This window comes from Pseudopipra pipra, chromosome 16 (genome assembly GCF_036250125.1).
Source record: "Pseudopipra pipra isolate bDixPip1 chromosome 16, bDixPip1.hap1, whole genome shotgun sequence".
Taxonomy (NCBI): Eukaryota; Metazoa; Chordata; class Aves; order Passeriformes; family Pipridae; genus Pseudopipra; species Pseudopipra pipra.
The window spans coordinates 15098692-15125671 of NC_087564.1; the positions used below are offsets into that span (position 1 = coordinate 15098692).

A 26980-nucleotide genomic window follows, 5' to 3' on the forward strand; every position below is an offset into this window, starting at 1 on the left:
TGGGTTTTAGCAGGGCCTTGGTGGGATGTGCTCTGCAGGTCAGGGGAGCAGCACCACCCTTCAGCTGGAGGGGCAGGATTCGGCCGCAAGCCGAGGAGGTTTAGGGGCTGACTCCTGACCCGGGGCTGTGACTGTGGTTTGTCCTTGGCTGCACTTGGAGTTAAACCCGGCTCGGTGCCGGCTTAGCTGTACCCGTGCTGAGCAGCGGGGCCTGGAGCAGTGGCTCCCAACAGCTGGCAGCTCTGTTTACCCCGGGCTGGCCGAGCCGGCCCCTTCCTGGCACGGCCCAGGCGGATTATGCCGTTGGTCCCGCAGCCGCGTGGGGCCCGTGCCAGGATTCCAAGTTGTCTCTTTGGAACAAGGAGCACAGGTGCAGGGCTGGGCTCCTGCTCCGGGCAGCCAGCGCTTCCCGGGAAGGCTCGGGACGTGTGTGCCGGGAGCATCCTCCGATGACCCGTTTGACCCTCGGGAATGGGGTCGGGCAGGACCACGAGATCCTTCTGTGCCTCTTCCCTCTGCACACACAGACACCTCCCTGGGAATTGGGGTTTGGATTAAAATGACTTTTTGAAAGTAGGAGGAAGCGCTGCTGTGTCCTCGGGAGGGCTTCCCCTCTCCGAGGGGAAGGGATGCACAGGGATGCAGAGGCTGTTTGGATCCCGCTCCAACATCCATCCTATGGATCTGCAGGGCTAACCCAGTGATTAACATATGAAAACGTGGCTAACAGTGGGATTCTTGTGCAGGCAGGGATGAAGGAGATGGACAACCCTTTTGGTGCCAGTCGGCCCCAGAGCTGCTCTTCGGGCACAACCAACCTCTCACATTTGGAATTAGCTGGTGCCTTCCTGGTGCAGCTGCTTTTAGTACAATATTCTTCACTTCTCCTCTCTGAAGCGCTAATTTAGGCAGTTGGGGTGTGTTTGCTGGAAACCACAGGATGTATGGAGGGAGAATTGGGAGTTTTTAATAGCTGTGTGATGTATAATAATCCGAGGGGGAAAAAAAATCCATTTTTATTTAAGGGATTTTGTGCGCATTAAGGTAAAAAAACCGAGTTTTCCTGACTGCTGCTGAAAATATTTTAAAGCAAATTCAAGGTAGTTTTGCTTGTGTGACAGCATCGAATCGTGGGTTTGAAAACTCTTCTGGTGGGGGATCAGGTGGCTCAGGCTGGAGCTGGGTGGAATGGATGGGTTTGGAATGTTTGCTGCCTGGTTGGGCTGGGCAAAGGGAGGTGTTGTGGATCACACTGGTAAGGTGCCTGGAGAACCCTTGGGAAGGAACATGGCACGTGAGCCAAGGACACTGCCTGGTTTAATTTGTGTAGACATGTAGGTGGGAATGTGTCTTAAACGTGGCCAACAAGTGTCTTAAATGGCTCCAACAATGTTACTGAATTTTCAAGAATTATCCTCACCAAGGTGCTTTTTTAATGGTTTAAAGTACAATTGTATCACACAGAAATATTTGAGGATAAGAATAATTGGAGGTGGGACAGAGCTGGAGTAATTTGGTTTTGGCAGCAATATATTGTTAATTCAAAACGTAGTGGGGGTTGGACTTCACCTGTCACAACAGGGCTGTGTGTTCTGCCTCTTCCAGAACAATCATTTCAGTATTTATACTCTGGGCTGGGACAAGAAAATGCAAAATGCAGATTTGCATGAATTAGGGAAAGTCTGGCTTCTCCAAAGCATCCCATAGCACAGGGAGCAGGTTCATGGTGTGATCCCAAGGCTCTGCTTTGATCTCAGCTCTGCTGGTTCAATCCAGGGTAATTTTGTTAAATCCAGCCATGTGTAAAATCCAACAATGGGGAAAACTGGCCCAGTGGACAATTTGGACTTGTTACCATTATGATTTTTCTTCATGATAAAAAATTCCAATTGCACTTAATATGTTGGTGATAAATAAGACTTAATGAGATCTTAATCAATGTCTTTTGAAGATAAAACTGCCCCGTTTCGGCCCAAATCCAGCACAGTCAGAAGAACTGTTGGCTCCGTGACTGGAGGAATCAGTGGCACTGCTCAGGGCACTTAAATCACATTTTTCTTTGCTTCACAGAAGTTGTTCATTTTTCTCTCACTTCACACTGCATAAAATACCCATTTTTATGCAGTGTGTACTTGGAGAAGAACAACACAACCCAATGCATGTGGTTCACTCTGTAGCTTCAAACACCTGAACCCCCACTGTGTGTGATGTATTGGGACAGTTGGTACCTAATTTCCCCCAAATTAAACCTAAAAAGCATTAAAGGTGTTTTTTTTTCCTTCTTCAGTGTTTAAAATTAGCAAGAGGATAACTTAGAGCACCATAACTATTTTTTTTTTTCCTTTCTCACATGTTGGCACCGCAGGATGGGAGTCGCAGCTCCTGGAAACAGGATTCCTGGGGATATTCCTGTGCCCTCTCTGGACCTTGTCCCGCCTTCCCCAGCACACTCCTCCTTCCAGCATCGTCATCTGGGGCTTCCGCTGGCTGATTTTCAGGATCATGCTCGGAGCGGTGAGTGGGGTGTGGTGCTTTGCTTCTTTGAGGGGACAGCAGAAGGGATGTCTCACCCCAGCACAAGACCTGATCCGTCAGAATCCTGTGGGTTGGGAATTTTTCCTAGTGGAGAAGGAGCGTGTAGAGGGAAACGCTTCCCGGAATCCTTGCCCTCACTCTTAGTGGTTATTTTAAGGATAAAACAGGGGTAAGAATATCCATGTTGGTGTGTTGGTGCTGCCCCTGGGATTGGCCCTTGCAAAGGATTGGAAGTGGAGCCTTGGGCATTGTGGCTTTTTCATAGGACTGTGAGGAATCCAGTGGGTAATTCCCAGGAAGCAGCAGCTTTACCCAATTCTTTTTCCTTTGGATGTGCTTTCCTGAAATGTCACTCTCTGCTCTGTCATATCAAAGAGAACAATTGCTGCCTTACTGTCCCAGTGCCAGTGGAAATTCCCAAGTAGCTTGTAAGAGAATCCATCAGGAACTGCCCCATCTCTGTTGCAATAAAGGTGTGGCAGGGGCATTATCCTGACATCTCCATCTGCTTGGACACTTCAAAATATCCCAAAACTTTAAGGATCATCACTATTGGAGGGGTGGCTGGGTGGGTTTTTTTGTTGGTTGTTTTTTTTTCAGGAATCTCATGTTGATTGTATTATTTTGGGGCATTTGTCACCAATGGAATCTTCCCAAATGTCAGCATAGGCCCTTCATCCTCTGTGGATGGAGGCTGGATCCTGGGGGCTTGGTGCTTCTCAGCTTCTAAATGCTGCAAGAAAGGCCTGGATGTGGCACTCAGTGGGTGACAAGGTGGTGATGGATCAAAGACTGGACTCGATCTTGGAGGTCTTTTCCAACCTAAATGATTCTGGGATTCTGTTCATTCTATAATCAGCTGTGATGCTGATTATAGAATGAACTGATTGTCTATGACACCAAGTGTAGGGAAACCCAGCTAATTTCCTTAAAAAATTAAATGATCACCAAGTTTCCCCCCCTGCTTTCCTTCTAAATTTGGAGTCTGACTGAGCTTTGCTCCTGCTAATCTGTGATATATATTCTGAATTATGGGACAGGCTGGATACAAAGGAAAACCATGCTCCCCAAACATCTTTGTTGCTGTTATCTCTGTGCTGCTTCTCTTTAGCTGGAGAGTAATAACTCTCCCATTATTGTCAGGAGAGCCTTTGCAGAGGAGTCGGCTCCTGTCACATCCCAGAGTGTCTGGGATACTGATACATCAGGAACAGGCGCAGGAACAGAAAGCATGGAAAGGTCATTAAATGGGGATCTACACAAGGCAGTGGAAATGGGTGATTGATGGGATCTTTAATGTTTTGGGGCCCAAACACATGTCCTCCTCCTCCGGGGCCGGGGTAACGACGCTCGCAGGCAGCGGGAAGGGAGTTTAACGCGTGACAGCGAAGGATCCTCATGGAAAGCTGGTGCTCCTGCTCCCAGGGCATCTTTGGTTTCCTCCTAATCTGGGCAGGAGCTGAAGCTTGTGCACAAGTGTGTTCTGGAGGCACCTTTTCCCAGGGGTGGGATTGGCAGGGATTGTATTTTACGCAGAAAGGACGTTCGGCTTTTCCGGGCAGTTCTCTGAGGACTCTTCTGGGTGGTTGGGGAAAGGCTTTCCTTGGAAAATCCTCCAAGCAAATGGCATTCCCTCGGCTCAGCTGTGTTTTCTCACCTTGTGCTGGGTGTTGGGTGAGCAGTGCCATGTTTGAAATACACCTCAGGTGGGCAAGGAGGTCTCTCTTCTGTAATGTGGTGGCTTCCAGTGAAGACTCCACGTTCTCCTGTTTTCTGTGGTTGGTTCCTGTACCATGGGGCTGATTTCACTTGTCAGTCTTTTTTTTTTTTCTCCACTCAGTGTATCCTATTTGGGCTCTTTTCCCATATGGAGCTCTAGCAACCAGAGACTTTGCATTGAGCAAACCTACTCTAGTGGAAGGTGTTGGAGGAAGGGTTGGAACAAGATGATCTTTAAGGTCTCTTCTGACCCAAACCATTCTGTGATAAGGGAGTTTTGCTGTTCCCTGGCTAATCTTCCCCCAAAAAATCATGTCCAGATCTTGCTTCATTGTCCATGTCTTCCCTGGGGCTGGCTGGGCTTGCTCAGGGGAGGTGGAGCAATGGGAAGTGGAATAATCCCGGCTGTGTGTGGCGGGAGCTGAGGAGTGCAGGGGCTGGTGCTGCTGCCGGGGTTTGATTGGCAGCGAGTGCTGGGCTGAGCTCAAATATTGCTGACTTTTTAAGAGGCGTAATTACGTGCTTCAATCTATATGTTTGATGTTCCTAACGAGCCATTAGCGCGGGATGTAAAGCTGGATGATGCTTCCTGGGAACACGCAGAGGCAACAGAACAGCGGCTCTTTGTGCTTGTTGGGAAATAAGTGATGCAAACAGACATTTGTGGGGCTGATTTGCCTGATTTGCTCAGAAGAGCTCAGTGCCTTGATGCCTCCTTCCTTCTGCCCGTGGTAATCTCTGTCACTTGGGTTCCTTGGAATTTTGGAAGGTGCAAAACGTTGGTTTGTGTCCCCGCCAGAATCACGGGGTGGGGGAGCAAAGGTGTGTGCCCAGACTTGTACCACCCCTCCAAGTGAAAGGGTGAGAGGAAACGGCCTCAAGTTACACCAAGGAGGTTCAGATCAGAGATTAGGAAAAAACTCTTCACTGGCAGAACGGTCAGGCATTGGAATAAGTTGCCCAGGGAGGAGGTGGAGTCACCATGTCTGGAAGTGTCCAGGAGGTGCCTGGATGTGGCACCTGGGGATGTGGTTTTAGGAGTGATCGTGATGGTGCTGAGGTGACTGTTGGAGTAGATGATCTTGAAGGTCTTCCAGCCTTGGTTCTGTGATTCTGTCTTATCCAAGGATATCACCCAAACTATGGTGACTTGCCAAGAGGAGCAGCCCTGCTGCCAGTAGGGCCCTTTCCTTGGTGGTGATGAGGTGGTTTTTGATCAACATTCCCCATCTGACCTGTGGGGTGGGAGCTGAGGCTGCATTGAGCTCAGTCCTGAGATGTGGTTGTTCCCCAAGGGTTTCCAGTCAGCATTTTCCTTTGCAGCAGCACTGCTGGGATGTGTCCACTCACTACCCAAAGGACTTGTAGGTAACGTTTTCCCGCTTGGTGATGTGATGTTCTGTACAAATCACAGAATCATGGAATGGTTTGGGTTGGAACAGATCTGAAAACTCAGCCAGTTTCCCCCCCATGGGCAGGGACACCTTCCATTAGACCAGGTTGCTCCAAGCCCATCCAACCTGACCTTGAATTTCCAGGGATGGGGCAGCCACAGCTTCTCTGGGTAATAGAGAAGAATTATCACTGGGATGGAAGGAGGAGGTGGGGGAGGTTTGAGCACTGGGGGTGTAACAGCACTTGGGAAACGGGGAGTAAATAGAGAATTAAGGTGGAGCTGTCCTGCAAAGGATCACAGCCATATGGAATAAGTTACCAGGGAAAGTGGCTGGAGCAGAGGCTGTGAGTGAGTCTGAGACATCTTGATTAGTTTCTGGAGGAAGGGATTGAAGAGCGGAGTGAAAAAACAGGGAAACGGGATTTAAAGCACATTACCACTTTAATTTAAAAGTGCCCAAAGCAAGGAAATTCAGATTTAGAGCTGCCAATCTCCCCCTGGCTGCTGCAGGTGTCGGGGTTGGGAGGACTCCGGGGTCTGTGTCCAGATGGGTCTGTGCCCCACGAGCTCCGCTCCCGGCCGGGGCCACGAGCCCGAGCCTCAAGTTTGCCCCAGGAATTAGACCCTTTAATGTGTGTGTTATGCAATAATATATAATATCAATATTTAGAATATAAATGTGTTTTTATGTACTCATCTGCTCTGTGCAGTGTCCTGGACACCTTCCTTGTGTGATGCCCTTAAACTGTTCCAGGGCAGCTCCCGGCTCGCCAGGCCAGTGGAACCCCGGGAGCTGGGATGGGATCCCTTGGAGAAGGGGTTTTCTTCTCCCCTTTATCCTGGAAAGCCCTTTCCAGGATCAATCCCTCCTTACCCAGGGTGTGTCACACACAAGGTCCTGAGGAGCACAGGGGGAATTTAGGGAAACCCAAGTGCATCTTTTCCAGCCGGGATTTGTGACTTGGCGCTCCCTCCCCTTGCTTTGCTTCCTGTAAACAAAATTTCTCTTTATTTTTTTCTCTCCCACTTCCCGGATTTCCCTTTCTGACAGTGACTCCAGACTGACCCCCCCTTCCCAAATCCAGGCTCAGCCTCTCTGAGCTGTTCAAGTACATCCTCAGAAGCCGCTGCAGAACAGAGGAGTTTGGAGCAGTTTTTGGCAGGCAGAGACTTAAAGATGATTTAAATCCTCTGGCGTTTCAAGTCTGCACAAAAGATATTTTCCCCTTTTACAGGAGGAAAAAAGATCATTTAAAATGATAGTCTTGGGAAATAATAATAATAATAAGCAATCATTTTTCCCCTTAAATTGTCAAAAAATTTTTCTGGTAAATGTTGCCCATCTTTCCCAGAGATGTGTTTTCACAGAGAAAGGATCAATTATTTCCAGATTATTTGTATATCACTTGATATTTGATACGTTCTGAAGTGACTTTGAATTTTCTTTACCATAAAAAGAAAAAAACAACACTTCATTTAACCAACTGCAGCAAATCCTTTTAGAAACTTGTGGTTCGTGTTAAACTCTTCGTGTTTCTTGTTTTGTTTTCGCTTGGATCCTGTTAAAAGTGTCATAACGTGGGTGGCATTTGAAAGGTTACTGGAAAGGGTGGGGATGTGATTAGCTAATAAGGGAGATGAACTTTCTGGCAAAAATACCCAAGACTTTGAAGCAAACAGAATCTGGATGCCTGGAGTAAAATCGCATTAGATGTAATGAAATAAAAGTGGGAATTTAAGGCCATCCCTAAATGTAAAAGGAGGAGGAGAAGAAGAATCCAACGGATGTAGTTGTCATCTCGGTGACAAGCGTGCCCTGATCCTGGGCATTATGGCTCTGAAATTGAGAATAATTATTCTAATTTGTTTTATTACATTAGCGTGGGTAGGAGGGAAGAAAGGGAGCTTTCTTCCCTGGCTTTCTCATTATTCATGGGCAGCGCGGCGGGGCCCGGCTCCCGGCTCCCGCGCCGGGGCTTCATGGGAATTTTTGGAAAATGATGTCTGCAATGTTCTGACCTTTGCCGTCCCAGCTGCAGCCCTCCTCCTCTCTGCAGGGATCCCACACTTGACTCCTTAGCAACCTCCTTTGTGCCTCTGATCTCTCTCCATTTGTCTGGTAATGGCCCTTGGCAGGAAGACTTGTTGTTCCTTCGGTGGCTGTAAAAGGCAGGAGCCGCTAATGCCAAGGACTTTTCAAAATCCCTTTCACCCACTCCTTGCAGCGCTGCCTTCAAAGTCACCCAGATGCTGGTGCGGTCCTGGTGGCTTCTCAAAGGGTCTTTTCGGGGAGTTGAAGGGGGAAAACCAGCAAATCAAACAACAACAAAGTCAACAGCAGTGACTTCTCTTCCAGGAAAGCGGTTTCCAGTCCCTCTGCTTGTGGTGGTTTGTGGTTGTGTTTGTGGTGACTCTGGTTTGGCTTCTGTGCTGGACCAACCCCTGCTGTTTTAGCAGGATCTGGATGTTCACCTGACCTTCTGCAGGTGGGACCTGTCCTGGGGCCATCTCAGAGCCCGTCTGTGCGGGGGGTCCCAGGCAGGTGTAGGGTCTGTTCACCTGAATCATCATCAAATCCTGGAATGGTTTGGGTTGGAAGGGACCTTAAAGCCCATCCAGTCCCACCCCCTGCCATGGGCAGGGACACCTTCAACCAGACCAGGTTGCTCAAAGCCCCATCCAACCCGTCCTTGAGCACTTCCAGGGATGGGAATTGCTCCAGGGAGTCTGGGGCCTGATCTATAATGTGCTAATGTTGGACCAGAACTAATGTTCTCCAGATGATGGGAAGTGCCATCTTGTGCAGGCTTGGATCTGAACAAGAGCTTGGATCTGCTCTTGGCTGTGGACTTGGAAGTGATGTGCAAGGCACAGGACAAAGCTGTTCCATCAGCAGTGTCAGCTGAGCAGCATCAACCTGCCGTGGTCTGGCTGAAGGATCAGAAGATATGGAGGGGTTTGAGTTGGCAGGGACTTTAAAGCCCATCCAGTTCCAACTCCCTGCCAAGGGCAGGGACACCTCCTACTATCCCAGGTTGCTCCAAGCCCCATCCAACCTGGCCCTGAACACTTCCAGGGATGGAGCATCCTGTTATTTCTCTCTTTTCATGGAAGAAGCGGCAGGGAGTTGGTTCAGTGGGGTTGGTGTGAACATCAGGCTTGGCTCTTGCTAAAGCCTTGAGTTTGCTGCTGTCAGAGCTGTAGAAAAACATTTCCACGAAGCCTGAGACCTGTGTCACATGTTCCCTGGGTGGCACTTCCTAAAGAAAGGAATGAAACACTGCGTGCAGGACACGGGATCCAGCTCATCCATCCTGCGCCACAGAGCTTAATCCATCCAGCAGAGTGGGACCCACGGAGGGCAGGGGTAAGTCTGGCCTAAATCCAGCCTCTGCCACCAGCCACAGTTCACAGCAAAGATTTGGGCTCATCAATTATGCAAATATTTCAAAGCATGCAAACAATTTCCACAGCCATAACGTGACCCTTGAGGCATTAACGGACCGTAGAAAATGTATTGAATTTTCAAATTGCTCCAGCCTTTGCTGGGCTCGGGAATGAAACTTTGTGTCCTTTAGGAGGTATATAAATAAAAAAACCATCATAAAGTGCTGTCTTGGAGCAGCTCAGAGGGAGTTTTAGGCACCCAGCAGAAGGAGGGTCTTGTTGGGTTCCTTGGATTTACATGCTCCAGGTGCCAGGCTCTGGGAGCCCCTTCCAGCTTTGCCATGTAGTCCTTAAACAATTTTATTTTTAAATTTGACCCTTGCCAAGCTCCTTCCTCTTCCATGAATTGGGCTCTAAATTACAGCCACTTTGTTTCAGAGCACTGCTGGTGAATGTTTGGCTTTCAAAGAGATGCCAAAAGTGCTTTTTCCGCGGGCGGCAGAGGTGGTGTGGGAAGGGCACGGCTTTGGGATTTTCTCTGGGAGTGTTTCTTATTTATATGATGAGGAAGATGAAAAGCTGGAATTTAGTATTGCCCATCATGGAGATTTGTTGGTGGGTTTGCACCCATCTTTTTCACAGTGAAGACACAGAGAGGTCTTTAAATTGACTCTGAGTTTCTGCCACCGGTGCCCCGTTCCCCACCCTTCCCTCTGGAGCCGGGATCAATGGGGGTTTTGCAGACATAGCTTGAGTCACCAGCCTTTTACTCGGCTTCCCGTGCTATTGGCCTGTCTGTACCATTTTTTTCGGAATTAATTTTGGGCTGAAAAAGTCTCAAAGAGTGCTTTGTTCCTCCTTGACACTCACTCCAGGGAGAGAAAAAAAAAAAAGAAAAAGAAAAAGGGGAAAAAACCATGGAAAATCTGACATCTGCATTGTAGAGAAAAATCAATAGATAGGGAGGAATATAATTATCCCCCACTCCTGAAAGAATTTTGCAGATATTTTTTGTAACAGTGACTCATATCGGCTCAGAGCTTGAATGACATTTTAATTATTTCGGCATTTTTCGGTTTGAATCACCCAAGTGCAGAGCTGGGAAGGGGCACAGCTGGGCAGAGCCATCCAGGAGCAGGGGAAGGGCAGGGTTTGGGGGGTGGGAGTCGAGCCCTTCCCTCCCTCTGCGTGGTGTTGGAGCAGGAGCTGTGGGGCTTGGTGGGCAGAGCTGGGGGCTGCACCCACAGCCACGGGGCTGGATCACCCCTGGATCTGTGGTGGATCACCCCTGGATCTGTGGTGGATCACCCCTGGATCTGTGGTGGATCACCCCTGGATCTGTGGTGGATCACCCCTGAGTCCATGAAGGATCACCCCTGGATCTGTGAATCATCTGTGCTGGCATCAGAAAAATAAGGGAGCAGTTCATCTGCTTTGGAGAGGTTTTTCTCCTTGTGTGAAGTGTAAAATCCTCATGGAGGTTTCTGATGTTGCATCTCCAACTGGTGCTTGTGCCTGGGTGTGATCCTTGGGGAAGGGGGTCAGGGATGGAAGCGAGGGAGATGATGGAGGAGAAGGGAGCAAGGGTGATGCTGTGGGTTTGGTTTGGGCAGGTTTAATTAGAAGGGAATCGGGTAATTAGAAACTAATTAGAGCAAAGAAAAAAGGAAGAAGGAGAGGTCTGAGGAGCCAGGCTGGGTGGGGCAGGGATGGGGTGGGAGGACTGGGGGGGCTGGAGGTTTGACCCACAGGGACCTTCCCAGGAGGATGTTCCCCCTCGTTTCTGTGGGGTGGCTGAGCTGCATCCCGGTGGGACAGCCTTGGGTGAGCTGGGAGAATCCTTGGAGCAGGGAGATGAGGTTGGAGAGGGGTTCCTGTGATTCCCATTCCCCATGGCTGGGATGTGGGTGCAGTGAAGGGCTCCTGGGGGGGCACACGCGGCACCCACGCTCTGAGCCTTCTACAGGGCCAGGAGGGGCAGGTCCTGGGGATCCAGGGGGGTTTTCCCTTATGGAACATCTGCCAGTGAACCAGGAGCTCTTCCCCATCAGTGTTCAGCTTAATCCTAGCATCAGGAGCAGGGGATGATACAGTCCAAGGAGCAGTGTCCAGATGTGCTCCTGGGAAGTGAGGGCCCATCCTCCTCAGGAGCTCATCCTGCTGTGCCTCAGGAAGGTGAATCCCAGGATTCACAGGGCAAAGGCAGATTTCAGTGCCCTGAACCCAGGAGGGACATGTCTGGGGAGGCAGTGGCACAGCTCCCATCCTTCAGGTTCTCCTTCCCAGTCCCAGGTCACATTCCCTGTGTGCCACGGCCTCGGCTTTGGGATTTCTGCCACGACTTCGTCAAGCTCATGAAACGTAGGAAACAAAAGCTGTTCCTAAACTTCCTCTCTGCGGCTTAATGTCCTCTGAAATCCCTTTTGTTGGATATTTTCAGTGCTGGGGAGAGAGAGGGGGCATGTGAGGTGACTCAGTGGAGCAGGACTGGAATTGGTTCAGTGGGAGTGAAGGGGGGATTTTGATTTCCACCCCAAAAGTCCCTTGGCTGCCAGTTGGCAAATGGATTCATCAATGTCCCGTGTGTGAAAGAGAATTTATTAGTCATAAATAGCAAGTTTTGAGCAGGCTGAGGGAGTTTTATCAACCAGACTGGGTTGATGCCTCAGGGGCTGGGTCCAGCCCTGCAGCAGAGCTTGATCAATTTTGATTTGGTGAATTTTTCCGAAGAATTTGCTGGGAAATAGATTATTTTTTTTCTCCTTTGGTTGCTTGTGGATCTTGCTCAAGTGACTGCATGGTCACTTTGCCTTGAGCACTGTAGTGAGACATCAAAGCTGGGAATGATGCTGGAGGAAAATGGGGTCTTGTCCATGTAGCTGGTGTCTTATCTGTCTGTCTTATTTATCTTCTCTAGCTTATCTAAAATAAAAGTATGGTGACAAAAGTCACCCATGGTGTATCCAGAGTGTGGGAAATGCTCTTTACCCATGACTCTGAACTCCTGGATGCAGAGCAGGGCTGGTGGATGGAGAGTTTGTGGGGGCTGAGTGAGGCCAGCTCAGTGATTAAACCCAGGGATTTTATTGAACACCATTAAAATAAATTAAAAAAAAAAAAAGGCCCAAAATGTAATTTTCCTTCTCCTGTGAAAAATGCTGGTGGATTTAATGCACCTTCATTCTGGGAGCCTGGAGGTTGGTGTTTCCCAGGTCCAAGCAGGTGCTGCATCTCCATCCTCCCCCTGGGCCGTGCCCTCGAGGGAGCAGATGTGGGAAGGAAGGAAGGAAGGTGATATTGAGCCCATATTTCATTGTGGAATTAATTCAGCCCAGAGGGAACATTCTGAAGTGTCCATGTGGAGAGAAGCACAGGGGGATGTCCGAGCGTGCGGAACCCCCGGAGCCGCTGGACATTCCCAGGATAGAGATCCCAACCTTCCCCTTCCCCAGGCCAGGATTGCTTGGTACTCCAAGGAACTGGGGGGCACCTTCTGGCTGCCAAAAGCTCGGCCTAAACCATCAACCCCCAGTGTCTTTGCAGCCTCCTTCCCATCAGGATGGATTTAATAATCCTGGTTGGAGCGGGATTCAAAGCAGGGCCAGGGAGGTGAAAGGGCAATTGCTGGTTCACTTGGCCACCTGTTTCCTTCCCTTTGGCTCATATTTAATTTGTGTTGCTGAATTCCTTCCCCTTCTGATATCCTGAAAGTCCCCTCGGACACCCCCTTGTGCAAACAGAGCTGGTGGTTTTGGGGTACCTGGTTTTTCCTGGGGTTGTAAGTGTGTAAATATTCATTTGCCTTTATCATTGGAAAGGGAAAATAAACTTTAAAAGCCGTTTTCCTGCCCCCTCCCTTTTTAGTTTTGTCTATTAGAGCTGATCATAAAAAAAAGAAAGTGCAAAAATGTTTTCAAAACTCCTCATCTCCTGCCCTTTAGCCTCCAAAATAGATGCAGAATTCAAGTTTTCAGCTACTGCTCTGCCAGCTCAGAACTAGAAAGAAACTTCCCACATTTTTTTGAACTTAAAAAAAAGGGGAAAAGCATCTTTTAAGTAATTTTTAGAATTTAGAAAAGGAGAAACAAGTCGGTGTGCAGAGTTTGCTACAGCACATCTTTTCCATGGTTCTCAAATGATCCCATTGCTACTGACAATATTGAGAGTATTATGCCAAGGTGGAATTATATCTAATTATTTCTCTCCTTTCTTTGTTTTCCATTTAATTTGTCCTTATCATTCACTCCTTGAACTCTGCTTAATATATTCCCACCAAATATTTCTTGCAAGGTGTTGGTGTCTTATGCCCAAATGAGAGGAGAGTCCTCCAGGTCTGCTGGAGTCTCCTGGGGTTGTCCCATCCTCACATCCTCTGGTTCCTTTTCCTTCTAATCCCTCCCATGTCCTCTCCTCATCCAGAGGGAGGAGGATTGGGGTCCATCAGAGGTGCCCCAGCCTCTCTGGGAGCAGGGAATGGGGAGTTTTCCCGGGCTTTGATCTGGCAGCATAATCTGCTGCAGCTGCAGAGCCCAGGCTGGTTCAGTGGACACACAGAAATCATGGAAAGGGGTTGGGAATTGTCAGCAGGCTGAGAGAAACCCCGGGAATGCAAAACCCCGGCAGATGTGGGGATTCCCAGCTCCTCCCTTCCTCCTCCCACCCTCCTGTGCTCACTTGGACCCAGAGACCACGTCTCAAACTTTGCATCTCCCAGAGAATGGGAGCTGACGTCCAAGAAAAATGGCAGCAGGAGCATCAAGGTTTGTCAGGACCCACCCTGGTGGGACCATACCCAGGGACCCACAGCACCAGGATGAGAGGAGATGGCCTGAAATTGTGCCAAGGCAGGTTTAGTTGGATATTAGGAGAAAATTCCTTGTGGAAAGGGTTGTCCAGCCCTGGCACAGCTGCCCAGGGCAGGGGTAGAGTCACCATCCCTGGGGGTGTGGATGTGGCACTTGAGGACATGGTTTTGTGGTGCTGGTGATTGTTGGACTTGATGATCTTGGAGATCTTTTCCAACCTCAGTGCTTCCATGATTCTTCACAGCAGGATCATGGAGTGACCCACCACGTTCTCCTTTCGTGGTTCCTCCTCAGCAGAGCTGAAGCCACAGAACACAGAGGTTTTCTGTGCACTTCATGCTCTTGTTTCTTAGCCCAAATTCTTGGGAAAACTGGAAAACTCCCTTGCCAGTGTGGAAGTGGACCCAAGGCAGCAGCAGGGGAACGATGACTTGAAACACCCCCTAATTATGAGAGTGGGAGTTTTCTGTGCTGAAAATCAGCTTTGATGTTAAGGGTTTTAAGTGACTTTCCTGCTTGAAAGCTTCATAGTAAACAAAATGTGATGAACTGTCTTAGTGACTCATTGCAGGGAAGATTTGGATTGTCAGTGTGGTGCTTTTCTCTCAGATACTTGATTTAATTATCCCTGTGGAATCCTAGAGCTCGAGAACAATCTGGGCAGGCAGGAGGGAAGGTCATCGAGATAACTGGCCTGTTTTAATATTCCAGCATTCCTGCACAGAGCCTTCCTTAGCTCTGTCCTGCCCCTGCCAGGGCTGCCAGCTGAGGCACATCCTGTGAGATGCTATCAGTGGATCCTGTAATTTTAGAAAAGGTTGGAGGGCAGGACGAGCCGGGGATGATTGGGGAGGGGAAGATGAAGCCCGGAGTGTTGACAGCGAGTGTGTCTTGTCCTGGCCCCTCCTGCTCCAGCCCTGCAGAGTGATGGGATCTGCTCAGGAGCTCCCCACCAGCTTACTTTCCCAGCCCAGTTCCTGTGTGATATCACTGCATCCCTCTCCTACCTGTGAGGAGTTATTAAACTTGGCTCTGTCCTTTCTTTTCCACACTTAGAAGCCCTGTGCTCTCAGATCAGTCAGACAGACAGACACACAGCCCAAATACAGCCTTGGGAACTGGGTATTTCAGGATATTTAAGAGGTCTGGACTATTTTGGGGAAGTCTTAGATTTATTTTTTTTCTTGAGCCCTAAACCTGCTAAACTTAGTCTTATGCTGCAGTCATGCTACTTGTTGTAGCATGAGCAGGGAGGTGGGACCAGATGAGCCCCTGTGGTCCCTTCTGTGGTTCTGTGAATTTGGATGAAACCACCAGGCCAGAATGGGCCATAGTGCTGGAATTTCCTCCTCTGAGCTCTCAGATTTTAGCCATGAAAGGTCACTGATCTCTGCTTGAAAACCTTCCCTGCTGTAAATGTAAAGAAGCTTCAGGATGCTCCCGGTGCAGCAGCAACGGGTCCTTCCAGGAACTCCCTCTCAGGAACATCATAATTAGGGGCAATGTCAGAGGTAGGTAAATACCCCCTAATTGTATGCAGATGATAGAGCTCGTTCAACCTTTTGACTAGTGAAGCTTTCCTCAATTTGGGATATTGTGATCCTAATCAGGGACCTTTCCCCACATCAAAGCTGAGCCTGAATCCCTTGGGGCTGGCAGGGCTTGATTGCAGGGCTTCCTGCTCATCCCTGCCCAGGTGTCCTTCCTGCTCTGGACCACTGATTCCTTTCTGCTCTTCATCTCTGAGGCAAAGAAATTTAATCCCAATATTACTGCCAGGCCTGGAATGGACCCAGTGGTTTGGAAATTTCCCCTCTTGTTGCCCTGAGATATCAGTGCACGGCCAGCTCGGATACCTGCTCGTTTCCTTGCCAACCTCTAACCTGAGGTGGAGCAGAGCTGTCATTAGTGCATCCATCTGTGTTTGGATCTGTCAGCTTCCTTCCCCTGCTCCTCTTTTGTTTCTCTAATTACTTTGATTGCATCTCTGTGGCCAGCTCAGGGCAGGCTGTGGGTCCCCATCCCGCTCTGTTGCTGTTCCCTTTTCCACAGGCAGCAGAAGTGGCTCTGACAGAGGGAAACCGTTGGGTTTGGATTTTAAAATAGTGACTATGGCTGTGTTTAGGGCTGCAGGGAACACTTATCTGTTACAGAGTGGCCCAGTGGCAGAGCCTGGATTTTCCTATTGCTGGTATCCAGGGATTCTGCTGATCCTGGGCTGCTCAAACCTGCTCTGCAAAGGCTCAGGTGTGGGCAAAGCATCTTCCAGCACCCTTGAAGTGATGTGGCCCATTCCACAAGGATTTTGGGTCAGATTTTCAGTAAAATGGCAGTGAAATGAGTCACATGCACAACATTCCCTTGGGAACAACAGCTGGACCCGGCGTGTGGATGTACCCTGGGTCTCCTTCAGCCTCTGCCATTAGAGGCTGTGTGTTTAACCAGAGCATTTGGCATCTTGAGATACAAGATAAAATAAAATATTTATGACTGTATGCTTGTCTTTTTTCCCCAGGGGCTGATTAAAATCCGAGGGGATGGCTGCTGGAGAGAGTTAACATGCATGGATTATCACTACGAGGTGAGTGATCTGTGCATAAAACCTCATTTCTCTTGTCTGCTTTCCTTTGGTAAATTAATTTTCCCAGACCTTTCCTCTCCTGCCAGGCATTTCTCCATGTTTTCTTACTCTATCCCAGCCTTCTGGCAGTGCAGGCAGTGTCCACGTGCCAGCTGGGTGATGCTATTTTTCCCAACCACAGTCCTAAAAGACCAATTTCTCCCCTTCCCTCTCCTCCCCATCACGGATTCAGGAACAAACCTGAGCCTCACTGAGAACTTCACTGTAAAAAATGCTGCAGGGGAGGGGACAGAAAGGAGCTTTCTGTGGTGTTGTCCTGAGACCTTCCTGCTTCCACTCCCAAAATGTGGACACATGCAAACAGAAACGAAGCATCCTGGTGCTGTCCAACATGCAGAGCATAATCGTTGGCAGTTCAGAATTCCATGGTTTTATCTTTTTGGCATCTGTTTCAGTGATTTTGGTGTGTTCTGATTAGAGACTGTGGGTTGTTTTCTGGCTCTGAGTCTCGTCTCCTCTCTGGTTCCAGAGAAGCTCAGCTTCAGCTTCCCCTCTCTCTTCACATTTGGGTTTGCATTTGTGTTTTACAGAAATGGGGTTAAGATAGAAAATGCTGTGTATGGTGATGCTCCAGGGGTGAGGAGCCCTGGTTTGGTGAAGGAAACAGTCCTGAAACAATATTCCCTTCTCTGGCTTCACATCACAGCCACTGGGAGTGGCCCAGGGTGTTATAACACCTCTGGTCTCCAATCCAAGTCCATCTGACATTTTGGAGCATAATTCCTATTGGGAGCAGCTGAGGGAGCTGGGGGGGCTCAGCCTGGAGAAAAGGAGGCTCAGGGGGGACCTTCTGGCTCTGCAACTGCCTGACAGGAGGGGGGAGCCAGGGGGGGAGTCGGGCTCTGCTCCCAGGGAACAAGGGACAGGAGGAGAGGGAACGGCCTCAGGTTGTGCCAGGGGAGGTTTAGATGGGATATCAAGAGAAACTTCTTCATGGAAAGGGTTGTCAAGCATTGGAAGGGGCTGCCCAGGGCAGCTGGAGGACATGATTGATGGTGACTGTGGTGCCTGATCCCTGTGGTGTCCTGATCCTGTGCCCAGGTAACGTGGTGCTGGTGGATGGTTGGACTCTTAGAGGGCTTTTCCAGCTTTAACCATTCCGTGATTCTATGAAATGGAATTCTGCAGATCCCAAAAGCTCCATCTGCCTTTCCAGCTTTAATGCTCCTTTTTTTGTTGTTCCCATCAGTGACTTTCCGGGGGTTTCCCCCAGTCAGTGCAGGGCTGACCTTGCACAAAGGCTGCTGCTCCCTTGGCTCTTGCAGGACACCAGTGCTCCAACTTCATTCCTGGTAAAACTATGGATAGAAAGACCCTTCAGTGCTGTAGTTCTTAATCCTGGACATGAAGGTGGCTGCAGCAAATTCCCCATTTTTGCTGGGCACCTGGCAGCACTCTGGGAAAATGCAGCTCAAAGCCAGCCCCCGGCAGCCCCTGCTGACCCCAACCCACAACAATCAGGCTGCACAATCCCAAACCTCTCAAATCAAAACCAGAACCAGTTCTGGAGCCCAGAAGGCTAATGAAAACCATTCCTGTCCTATCCATAAGGCAGGATCCCCAGGCTGTGCAAGTAATTGGGAACAGGGGCAGGGGGCAGAGCACGTTATCAATATCAATTATTTTAATCCGCACAAAAGAAGCTGCAATAAAAGGAAAATGAAAGAGGCCAAACTTTGTCTACCAGCAATAATATAACAAAAATAACAAAGGGCTGCGATTCACCTGCTGGTTTCAACCAGCCAGAGGGAGGAAGAAAAGGGTAAAGCTGAAGATTCCTCTGGGAGGGAGGAAGGGAGTTGGGAATCTGCTCGTAATTAGGATGATAAAACTGAGTATTGGACTGGCTCGAAGTGGACTCGGGCCAAGTGAGTGCTGTGATGTATGTTGGCCACCCCAGCTCTGCTGTTCCAGCCCTGAGCTGGAGTCCAAAACCTACATGGGCTCCTCTGCCAAGAGCATTAATGCAAAGCCACGGCCCCCTCCCTGCGTGGGGAGCGCCCGGCTCTGTTTGTTTGCAGGAGAACCAGGAGCTCTGCTCGTGGAAAAGAACATTCCCACCTTTGTCAGGAGGGGTGGCTCGAACAGTCCAGTGCTGGGGTGGTTTGGGTAATTAAGCAGAGCGGATTTTTCCTGCCTCTTTCCCCTCTGATGTGTAGTAGGGCCTTAATCCCAGCCTGGCTGGGAGCTGCTCCGTCCTCTGGCCCCTGGCACTGTGTGAGTTGGAGAGGGGAATGGCAGAACACGTGCTTTGCACGGGAGGGGTGTTTTCCAACCAGCCTCCTCTGATCCCTGAGGATTAGATGTGCTCCAGTAGGTGTGGAAGAGAAAAGCAGACTCTGGTGGGGATGGAGAAGACTTTGCTGCACCACCAGACACAACTTGGCACGTGAAAACATCCTGGAGGTTGGGATGAGGGCTGGGGGGAGAACACTGGCTGGATTAATCATGGCTCTGGGTGCCAGGAGTCCCAAACTGCAATCCCAGCTTGGCAAGGCACCGTGAACAGGGAATTTCTCCTCCTCCTGCATTGATTTCTCTGCTAACCTGGTCAGAGGCTCCACAGTGGGTGTGTAGGTTTGTGCCCTGGGGGTCCTGATCCCCTGTGGTGTCCTGACCCTGTGTCCATGTCAACATGTCAAAATGGACATGCCTGGGTGCTGCCTGGCAGGTGAAGTGCTGGGGTTTTCCATGCCATGGGTTTTATTTATCCCTCTTTGTGTTTGCCGTCGTTTCACTGCTGGCTGTGCTTAGATGGCTCTTTGCCCTACAAGAAATCCCAGTAAAAGGGAGTTTTTTTCCTCAGTGGAACCTGTTCCTGGTGCAGTTGATGCAGAGAGAAGCTGCTTTTGGGTTTCAGGTCTGTTTGTCATCAGGATTATTAAGCATTTTGATTACTGTGCACACACAGATTTACAAATCTGTGTGCAGGGTTTGCAGGCTGGAGCTGAATTCTGCTTCCACTGGAGCATATGGGATGGATCCCAGAGTGTTTGGAGCATGGCACCTGCCAGGGAAGGCAGGCAGCCTTGGTTCCCTGCTCGTGCAAGCAGAGGGCTGTGGCTGAGCGTGTCCCCTGTCCCTGCCTGCTCCAGAGGGATCATTCCCAGAGCCCATCAGCTCCATGCACCAGGGAAAAGTCTGCCATGGAAGGTTTCGAGCCACTCCAGGCCCTTTCTGGAGCCTGCACAGCTTGCAGGACACGTCCCAGGTGTGGGCTGTGAACAGGTCCCAGGTCTGTGAGCCAGGGATGGGATCAGGGAGCACCACCTGGCTCCCTCCTGTGCCAGGCTTGGTCTGGCCCCAGCTTTGCTAATTCTGGGAGTGCTGCTTGGCTGGCACAGGCACAATGTCTTAACGTGCTCCAAATGCAGAAAATCCTCTTGTGTTTTAACCCCCCTCCCCAGTCCTGTGGATCCCAGACCCTTTGGAGCACCTTGAGAGCAGATGTCTTGGCACGGGGCAGGTTTGAGTGGCACAGGCAGGAGGAGAGGAGCAGTTTGGACCCACAGCCATCCCAAAGGGTTCTTGTATCCTGGTGATGTTTCTGGCAGAGCAGTTCAGCAGATAATCAGAGTGGCTGGGAAGGTCCTGCGTGGTCACATCCATCCCGTCCCGCTGTGCTCCCCCCCTGAAATGCTCCTGGTGGGATGCAATCCAGGGATGCATTTTTCTAATGGCTGCCAGAGCGCTGTTGCTTTTTAATTACAGACAGATATCTTGTAAAACTCAGCCACCAACTGGTCAGGACAGCTGCAGGAGCAACTGCTGGGGCAGGAGCCCCGCTGGGCAGGGTCTGCTCTGCCAGCTCTGCCCCAAAACCACGCCAGGACTGCTGGACACATCCAGGGGTCCCTCCTGAGGGACATCCATGGCCTGTGTCTGAGGAAAGCAAAGACATGGAGGGGCTGGAGCCTGGTGGAATGTCTTGGGTGCTAGTTAGGGACACCTCAAGTCCAGTTCCAGGCCCCTCAATTCAGGACAGACATTGAGGGGCTGGAGCGTGTCCAGGGAAGGGAACGGAGCTGGGAAGGGGCTGGAGCAGCAGGAGCAGCTGAGGGAGCTGGGGGGGCTCAGCCTGGAGAAAAGGAGGCTCAGGGGGGACCTTCTGGCTCTGCAACTCCCTGACAGGAGGGGGGAGCTGGGGGGGGTCGGGCTCTGCTCCCAGGGAACAAGGGACAGGAGGAGAGGGAACGGCCTCCAACTGTGCCAGGGGAGGGTCAGGTTGGATATTAGGAACAATTTCTTCCTGGAAGGGGTTGTCCAGCCCTGGCCCAGCTGCCCAGGGCAGTGGGGGAGTCCCCATCCCTGGAAGTGTTCAAAGGGTGTGTGGATGTGGCACTTGGGGACACTGGTTAGTGGTGAACATGGTGATGGTTGGACTCGATGATCTTAAAGGGCTTTTCCAACTTTAATGATTCTGTGAGGCAAAGGGATAAAGGGAAAGGAAAACCAAACCCTGCTTCTGAGGCAACAAAACCTTTGTCAGTGTTGGAAGTAAGACCCAGGATGTGCTTCCCAGCTCTGGAGTCATCTGCGAGTGCTCAGGATGGAAGCAGGAAAGTTTGAAGGACTTTGCTGAACCAATTTCTGCTTAATCTGAGCCCTGTTTTGGCCCCAAATGTGTCGGTGCTGCTGAGAAAAGCTTTGCTATGTCCTAAGGCTCTGCACAGTCACAGGGGTCACTCCTGACTTGGACAAATTGTCACTAATTATTGTGTGACTGTTCTTCCCAGGGAGGGGCTGTCAGTCAGTGCTCCAGCTCCTGGAGCAGATCCCCTCTTCCTGGAGAAGCTCTCCAGAGCACAATATCTTTTGTGCCTAATTATGGGCTTGCTGACTGATAACTGTGCTGATAAGGAGGAGGAGGGAGCTCAAACTGCTCCTTAACTGCCTCTTCAGTTCTTTTTTCCCCTTCTCTTCCCCTGTTTAGACCTCATTAGACTTTTCATCCAGCTTTTCCCAACCCATTATGACACAAAGAGTAAATAATATCCAGCAATTCGTTTCGATAAATCAGAAAATGAGCTGCTTTCATGAGCCCTGAGGCTCAGGATGGGCTTTATTCCAAGAGTTTGCATTGCTGGAAGGGAAAAGTGTTCCTAACAGGGAAGCAGGTGCTCGGATTTTGTGCTGAAAATTTTAAAGTTACAAATGAGTACGAGGGAAGTGGTGCTGAATTACACAGAAAACAGGAATAATTAAAAGAAGTAACCATGCAGAGCACTTTGGGGATCTTCTTGTTAATAGTGTTAATAATAACATTATAAGATATTTATGGAGCATCCTAAGTGTACAATCCTTGGCCCTTTATGGAATTTTCTCCAGTCTGAGGACATTAAAGGTGAATCCTGGCAGGGCTGATGGTCACAATCGTGAATTATTGAAGGCGATAAAAATGTGCTTTATTTTCATCTCCCGGTGCAAAACCAAACTGTTCTTTGAGTTGAGGTGACTGATACCACAGGGAAGGACGTGCTCGTGTTCAGCTGCTGGTTTTGTCCTTTCCATTTGGTCATAGGGTTGGAGAAATGACCTTTTCAGGGGCATAATTGCAAAACCACTTGTCCTCATTGACACGTCTCGAAGGGCTGCTCAGGGGGGATTTGAAGCTGAGGATTAGGGGCTTTCTGCTGGGTTTTGGGGAGCTGCATGATGTCAGTGGAGGAAGGGCCAAGGCCTGACCTCGCCTGTGATCAATTAGGTAACAAGATCCATCATAAGGCAAGTGCTTGGAGCAATAATATTGGCAGATAAATGTCAGCAGGACATCAAAAGCTTATTGTGCTGGATCTGGAGTTTGGATCAGGCTGCTGCAAAGAAGGGCTTGATCTGAGGCAGGTTTTCAGATGAATCCCAGGTCTCTGTGTCGGATGCAAGGGATCTTTGAATGCAATTTGCTGGAGAAGTTTGTTATTCCCAAGTTCAGGCTGGGCTCTGCTGTTCCCAATGTGCTCCTGGCTTAAAAAAAGTGGGAGCAAATGCTGGAAAGGTGAGATTTGGGCTCAGCTCGGGAGGATCAGGGTTGCTGGGCTTGCACAGGTCGGGTTTGCTGGCAGAAGCACAAGCAGGGATTCAGGGCTATGCCTTCCAGCTGAGCACTGCTCAGGAGGAGTCCTGGTTTTCCAGAGTTTGGAAGTCCTGCTGCAGATGGTCGGTGCTTCAGAAGGGGAGGGCTGAGCTCTCAGCAGTGAACTCCCAGCAGTGTCACTGTCCTTGGGGAGCTGCAGTGTCAGGAGAAATGTCATCAGTACTGACATTTGTGTCCAGTGATGCTGGTTTTAAAAGGTGAACAGGGATGCAGGGCTTGGGCAGTCAGGGGAAGCTCGGGAAGAACGAGGGGGATTCATAACGTTGGACCCTGAGCAGGACAAAAGCAGATTAATGCAGGGACATGGTGGGTGATATTTTATTCCAAGCAGAGCAGGCAGGGAAGCAGCTTCCCAGAGTCAGGCACTCAGGAGAGTGTAGGTTTGCTGTCAGTCAGTGTTGGAGCAGGAGTGGGAAATGAGTTTCCTGAGCAACCATCACAGCAGACAAAGGGGAGGTGGATTCCCAACCACCCCAGTGTCAGTGCAGTTCACTGGCACCAGGATCCTGGCAGGGAATTTAGGAGAAAGGGAAGGAGTGTCTGCTCAGAGAACTGTCAAAATAAAAGCAAATCAGCATCATAAAGCAGTCTCAGCATCTTTGGCCCAGGCTCAGGAAACCCCACACTGCTGGAGTAAATTGGACTTGGGCAGATGCTGAGAGAGAAAATTTGGAATAGCTCCGACAGGAAAATCATGTAGGAACTTTTTACAAGGGGATGGAGTGACAGCACAAGGGGGAATGACTTCCCACTGCCAGAGAGCAGGGATAGATGGGATATTGGGAAGGAATTGTTCCCTGTGAGGGTGGGGAGGCTCTAGCACAGGTTACCCAGAGAAGCTGTGGCTGCCCCATCCCTGGGAGTGTCCAAGGCCAGGTTGGATGGGGTTTGGAGCAACCCGGGCTAGTGGGAGGTGTCCCTGCCCATGGCAGGGGGTGGGACTGGATGAGCTGTAGGTTCCCTTCCAATCCAAACCATTCCAGGATTCTCTGAACTGGGAGGATGGGATAAGCCCCCAGTCCATGATCCCTCCTCTACAGCAACTCCAACAGGGCTGGAGCACCGGCTTTGCTGCAGGATTTTCCTCCTCTCTTTGCTTCAGTTCAAATCTGCTTTTCCCTCTGTGTTCCTTCCCCAGCAGTACCTGCATTCACACCATCAGAAATGCAGAGAGCAACCTCTGGGATTCTCCCTTTGGGATCAGCAGAGCGGGTGGGGGGCATCTGCCCCAGGTCACCCTCTGCTTCCAGGAACATCCAACCCAAGTGGGCTAAACCAGCCTAAGTGTGGTGGAAATGCCCCCAGGGAGGTTTCTGTTGGGAACCTGGTGAGGATTTTGAAGCGTGGGAAGCCCTGATCCCTCCCCAGCCCCGGGATCAGCCCGGAGCTGTCACTCACGTGCTGGAAATGCATTGGGAATGTGCCAATACCGTTTGCAGCAGTAACACAATTCCTCTTCCTGGATTCTTTTCTGTTTTTCTTGAGGATTTGTTTTAAGCCTGGTGAAAGCTTCCTGTACACCTATTGGATTTCATCTCTTTGTTACACTCTCCCACTGTTTCAAACTCCTTTACAGACCACCCAGGACCCTCAGCGCTTGCCTTAAATATTCCCTTTTCCTCTCCCCTCCACCCTTTTTTGTCTTTTTCTATCCTAATCAGATTAATCTTTACAACCCACTTTGCAGCCACTTAATCAGCTCTCCATGCTTTGCCCCTGGCCATGGCCCTTACCCTGCTGGCCAGCCTCTCCAGTGGGCAGGAATGTTGGATCCCATCACATCCCTCTGCCTACCAGGGGCTGTGGGGAATAATCTGCTGCTCCTGAAACGTGCAGGGCCCAGGAGGTTTGTCAGGTGGAAGAGAACAGAGGCAGTGCTCTGATAATTATTTAAATTGGGGATTTATGAGCTGGTTAATGGTGTGTTTTTAAGAAACGTGCAGAGAGAAAGATGACAAATTTTGGTGCTTTCTGGAAGAATGAAATGAGAAGAATATTTAAGAGCTTTCTAGTCTTTGAGAGTAACAGAGAATGGTTTGGGTTGGAAGGGACCTTGAAGCTCATCCAGTCCCACCCCCTGCCATGGGCAGGGACACCTTCCATCAGCCCAGGTTGGGATGGTGCAAATGTTTGGCATCTGCCAAAATTCAGTGCTCTTCTTTTTCCATGATGTTTGCTCTCTAGAGAATATTCTCTTCATAAAATCCTGGAATGGTTTGGGTTGGAAGGGACCAAACTAACAACATGTTTTTAATTGCATGTGGAGTTGCTAGTGCTGACATTTTTGTCAGATTATGAAACGTGTTACAGTTTCATCTCTTTCTTTGACTATTAAATGTGTTAAATTGTTTAATGAATTTTCACACAATGGAGATGTCTGTCTTCATTTAACGTGTAAATTATTGAATTTGTTGCCTGAGAACAGCAGACACACCAGAAAGTTCTGCTGAAGAAGCTGCATTACCAGTGTGGGGTGTGTGTGTGTTTGTGCATCTCTGCTCCTCCTCTGGTCTCTTACTGGGTTTTGCTTACAGAAATAAACATAATAACCAATTCCAGGGCTCAGCTTAACACTACTGGCACAGGTTGCTCAGAGAAGCTGTGGCTGCCCCATCCCTGCAAGTGTCCAAGGCCAGGTTGGATGGGGCTTGGAGCAACCTGGGCTAGTGGAAGGTGTCCCTGCCCATGGCAGGGGGTGGGACTGGATGGGCTTTAAGGTCCCTTCCCACCCAAACCATTCCAGGATTCTGTGATGATAATTATTACACACACCAAAGGTTTTAAGTTCAGCTTGAAGCTTGATTTCCATAGAAAGGTTGGTCTGTCCAGGAATAGAACCCACCATTGGCAGAAACACTCGAGCCCTTCCCTTTGGTGCTAAAAGTTAGAATTATTTGCATATCTCCAATTTACATGGAATTTGTGCCCTTTTCATACAATTCCCTGTGGTTTTACACTTTCCATGTTGAACATCCAGTTGATTTGAATTGCAGCACACAGGTTGTGTCACTTCAGGGATCAGGGGCTGATGGCCTGAGACGATTCCCACAGACATTTCCCTCTGTACCAGAGAGCAGGAAGAATTCCTAATATTTCTCCAACGTGGATTTTTCTCACTTACAGCTATGACAGAGCTCACAGCAATCCCTGGTAACTGTAAAAAACCAAGATTACAGAGTTGGGGTGGGGCATGAACGAGTTAATATCAAGTCTGTGTCGTGGTGTTTTGCTCCGAAGTCGTGTGCGCCAAACTGACCTTTAATCTTGGAATATAAATCACTTTCCAGTCCTATTATTTCTAAAATCCTACAGGCTTGCGAATGCACAAAAGAAGCCTTTGTCTCTTATTAATTTAATTTATAGGTTAAAGTTTCAAATCAGTGGCAAGCACAGGCTGATTTACTGTTCCCTTCAGGAATCGCCGCTCTGGGAAGCGCGGCGTTGGCTGGGCTACCTCGAGATGGTGGGGTGTAATTAGGAGCTTCTGTAATTATAGATAATGTAAGATAATTTGCTTATCATTTTTGGAATGTGTTCTACGTGAAAGCTGGGAGGGGGACTCGGTGTGGATTAGCTCTTTCAACCCTAAGAACTCACCGGATCGGGAAGATCACGGACGGAACCGTCTCACCGTCCCCGGTGCAACGTCGTTTGTGCTGCAGGGAAAAAACAGCCCCTTCTGGGGGGCAGTTTGGATAAAAGCAAACTTTCTCCCACCAGCTTAAAACAAGACACCCATTCCTGTTTTGTTTTTTTTTATTAGATTTAAGCTATGAAATTCCCGTGTGGAGTCAGATGTGGGACACTGGCTTCTCTTCCCAGGGTTAGGAGGGTTCCCATCTGCAGTTCAGACCCTTTTTTTCCCACTTCTTGGGATTTCTCCTCATGGAATTTTGTAACCAAGTGTTCTAGTCTGTCTCAAAGTAACTCAAGACAAAGAAATTCAACTTTTTCCTACCCGTGCTGTCATTCCCCATTCCAGGGTAAGAGCTTTGACTCCTCCAGGAGCTCTCTGGAGGCTTTTTCCTTGACCACTTTACATGGAAAAGTGGGATTGTGATTTGCTGCCCTTACCAACATTATGGAAACGTCTGTATTAAGAATGGCATTTATCTTACACATACCCATGACTTCACTTATCTGTATTTTCCAGGGATCATATTCTTCCTCTTCCCTTTCAACCTCAGTGCCTGAAAGGGGTTTTATTGCTTTAACATTAATCAAGACATTTGACAGGATGGAGCTGGATCCCATCCAGTGAGCCTGGGACAGGATTGAGTTTTGAACTGTCACGTTGGATCCATTTGAATGGAACACAAGCTGGTCAGTCTCTGCAATCCATCCATGGATTTAACAATCCTGGGACGAGGTGAAGGAGTGCCCACCTTCCTCCTCACTGGGGACAG

General features: G+C 49.4%; 1 protein-coding gene across 2 annotated transcripts in view; it reads left to right on the forward strand.

The window, feature by feature from the left end:
• LMF1 (lipase maturation factor 1) overlaps nt 1-26980 on the forward strand; it is a 157767-nt gene that overhangs the window by 50936 nt on the left and 79851 nt on the right. For both annotated transcript variants that reach the window (XM_064673375.1, XM_064673376.1), the window contains 2 exons: nt 2366-2514; nt 16358-16423. In XM_064673375.1, coding sequence (XP_064529445.1) covers nt 2366-2514; nt 16358-16423 — 215 coding nt within the window. The remainder of the gene's footprint in view (nt 1-2365; nt 2515-16357; nt 16424-26980) is intronic.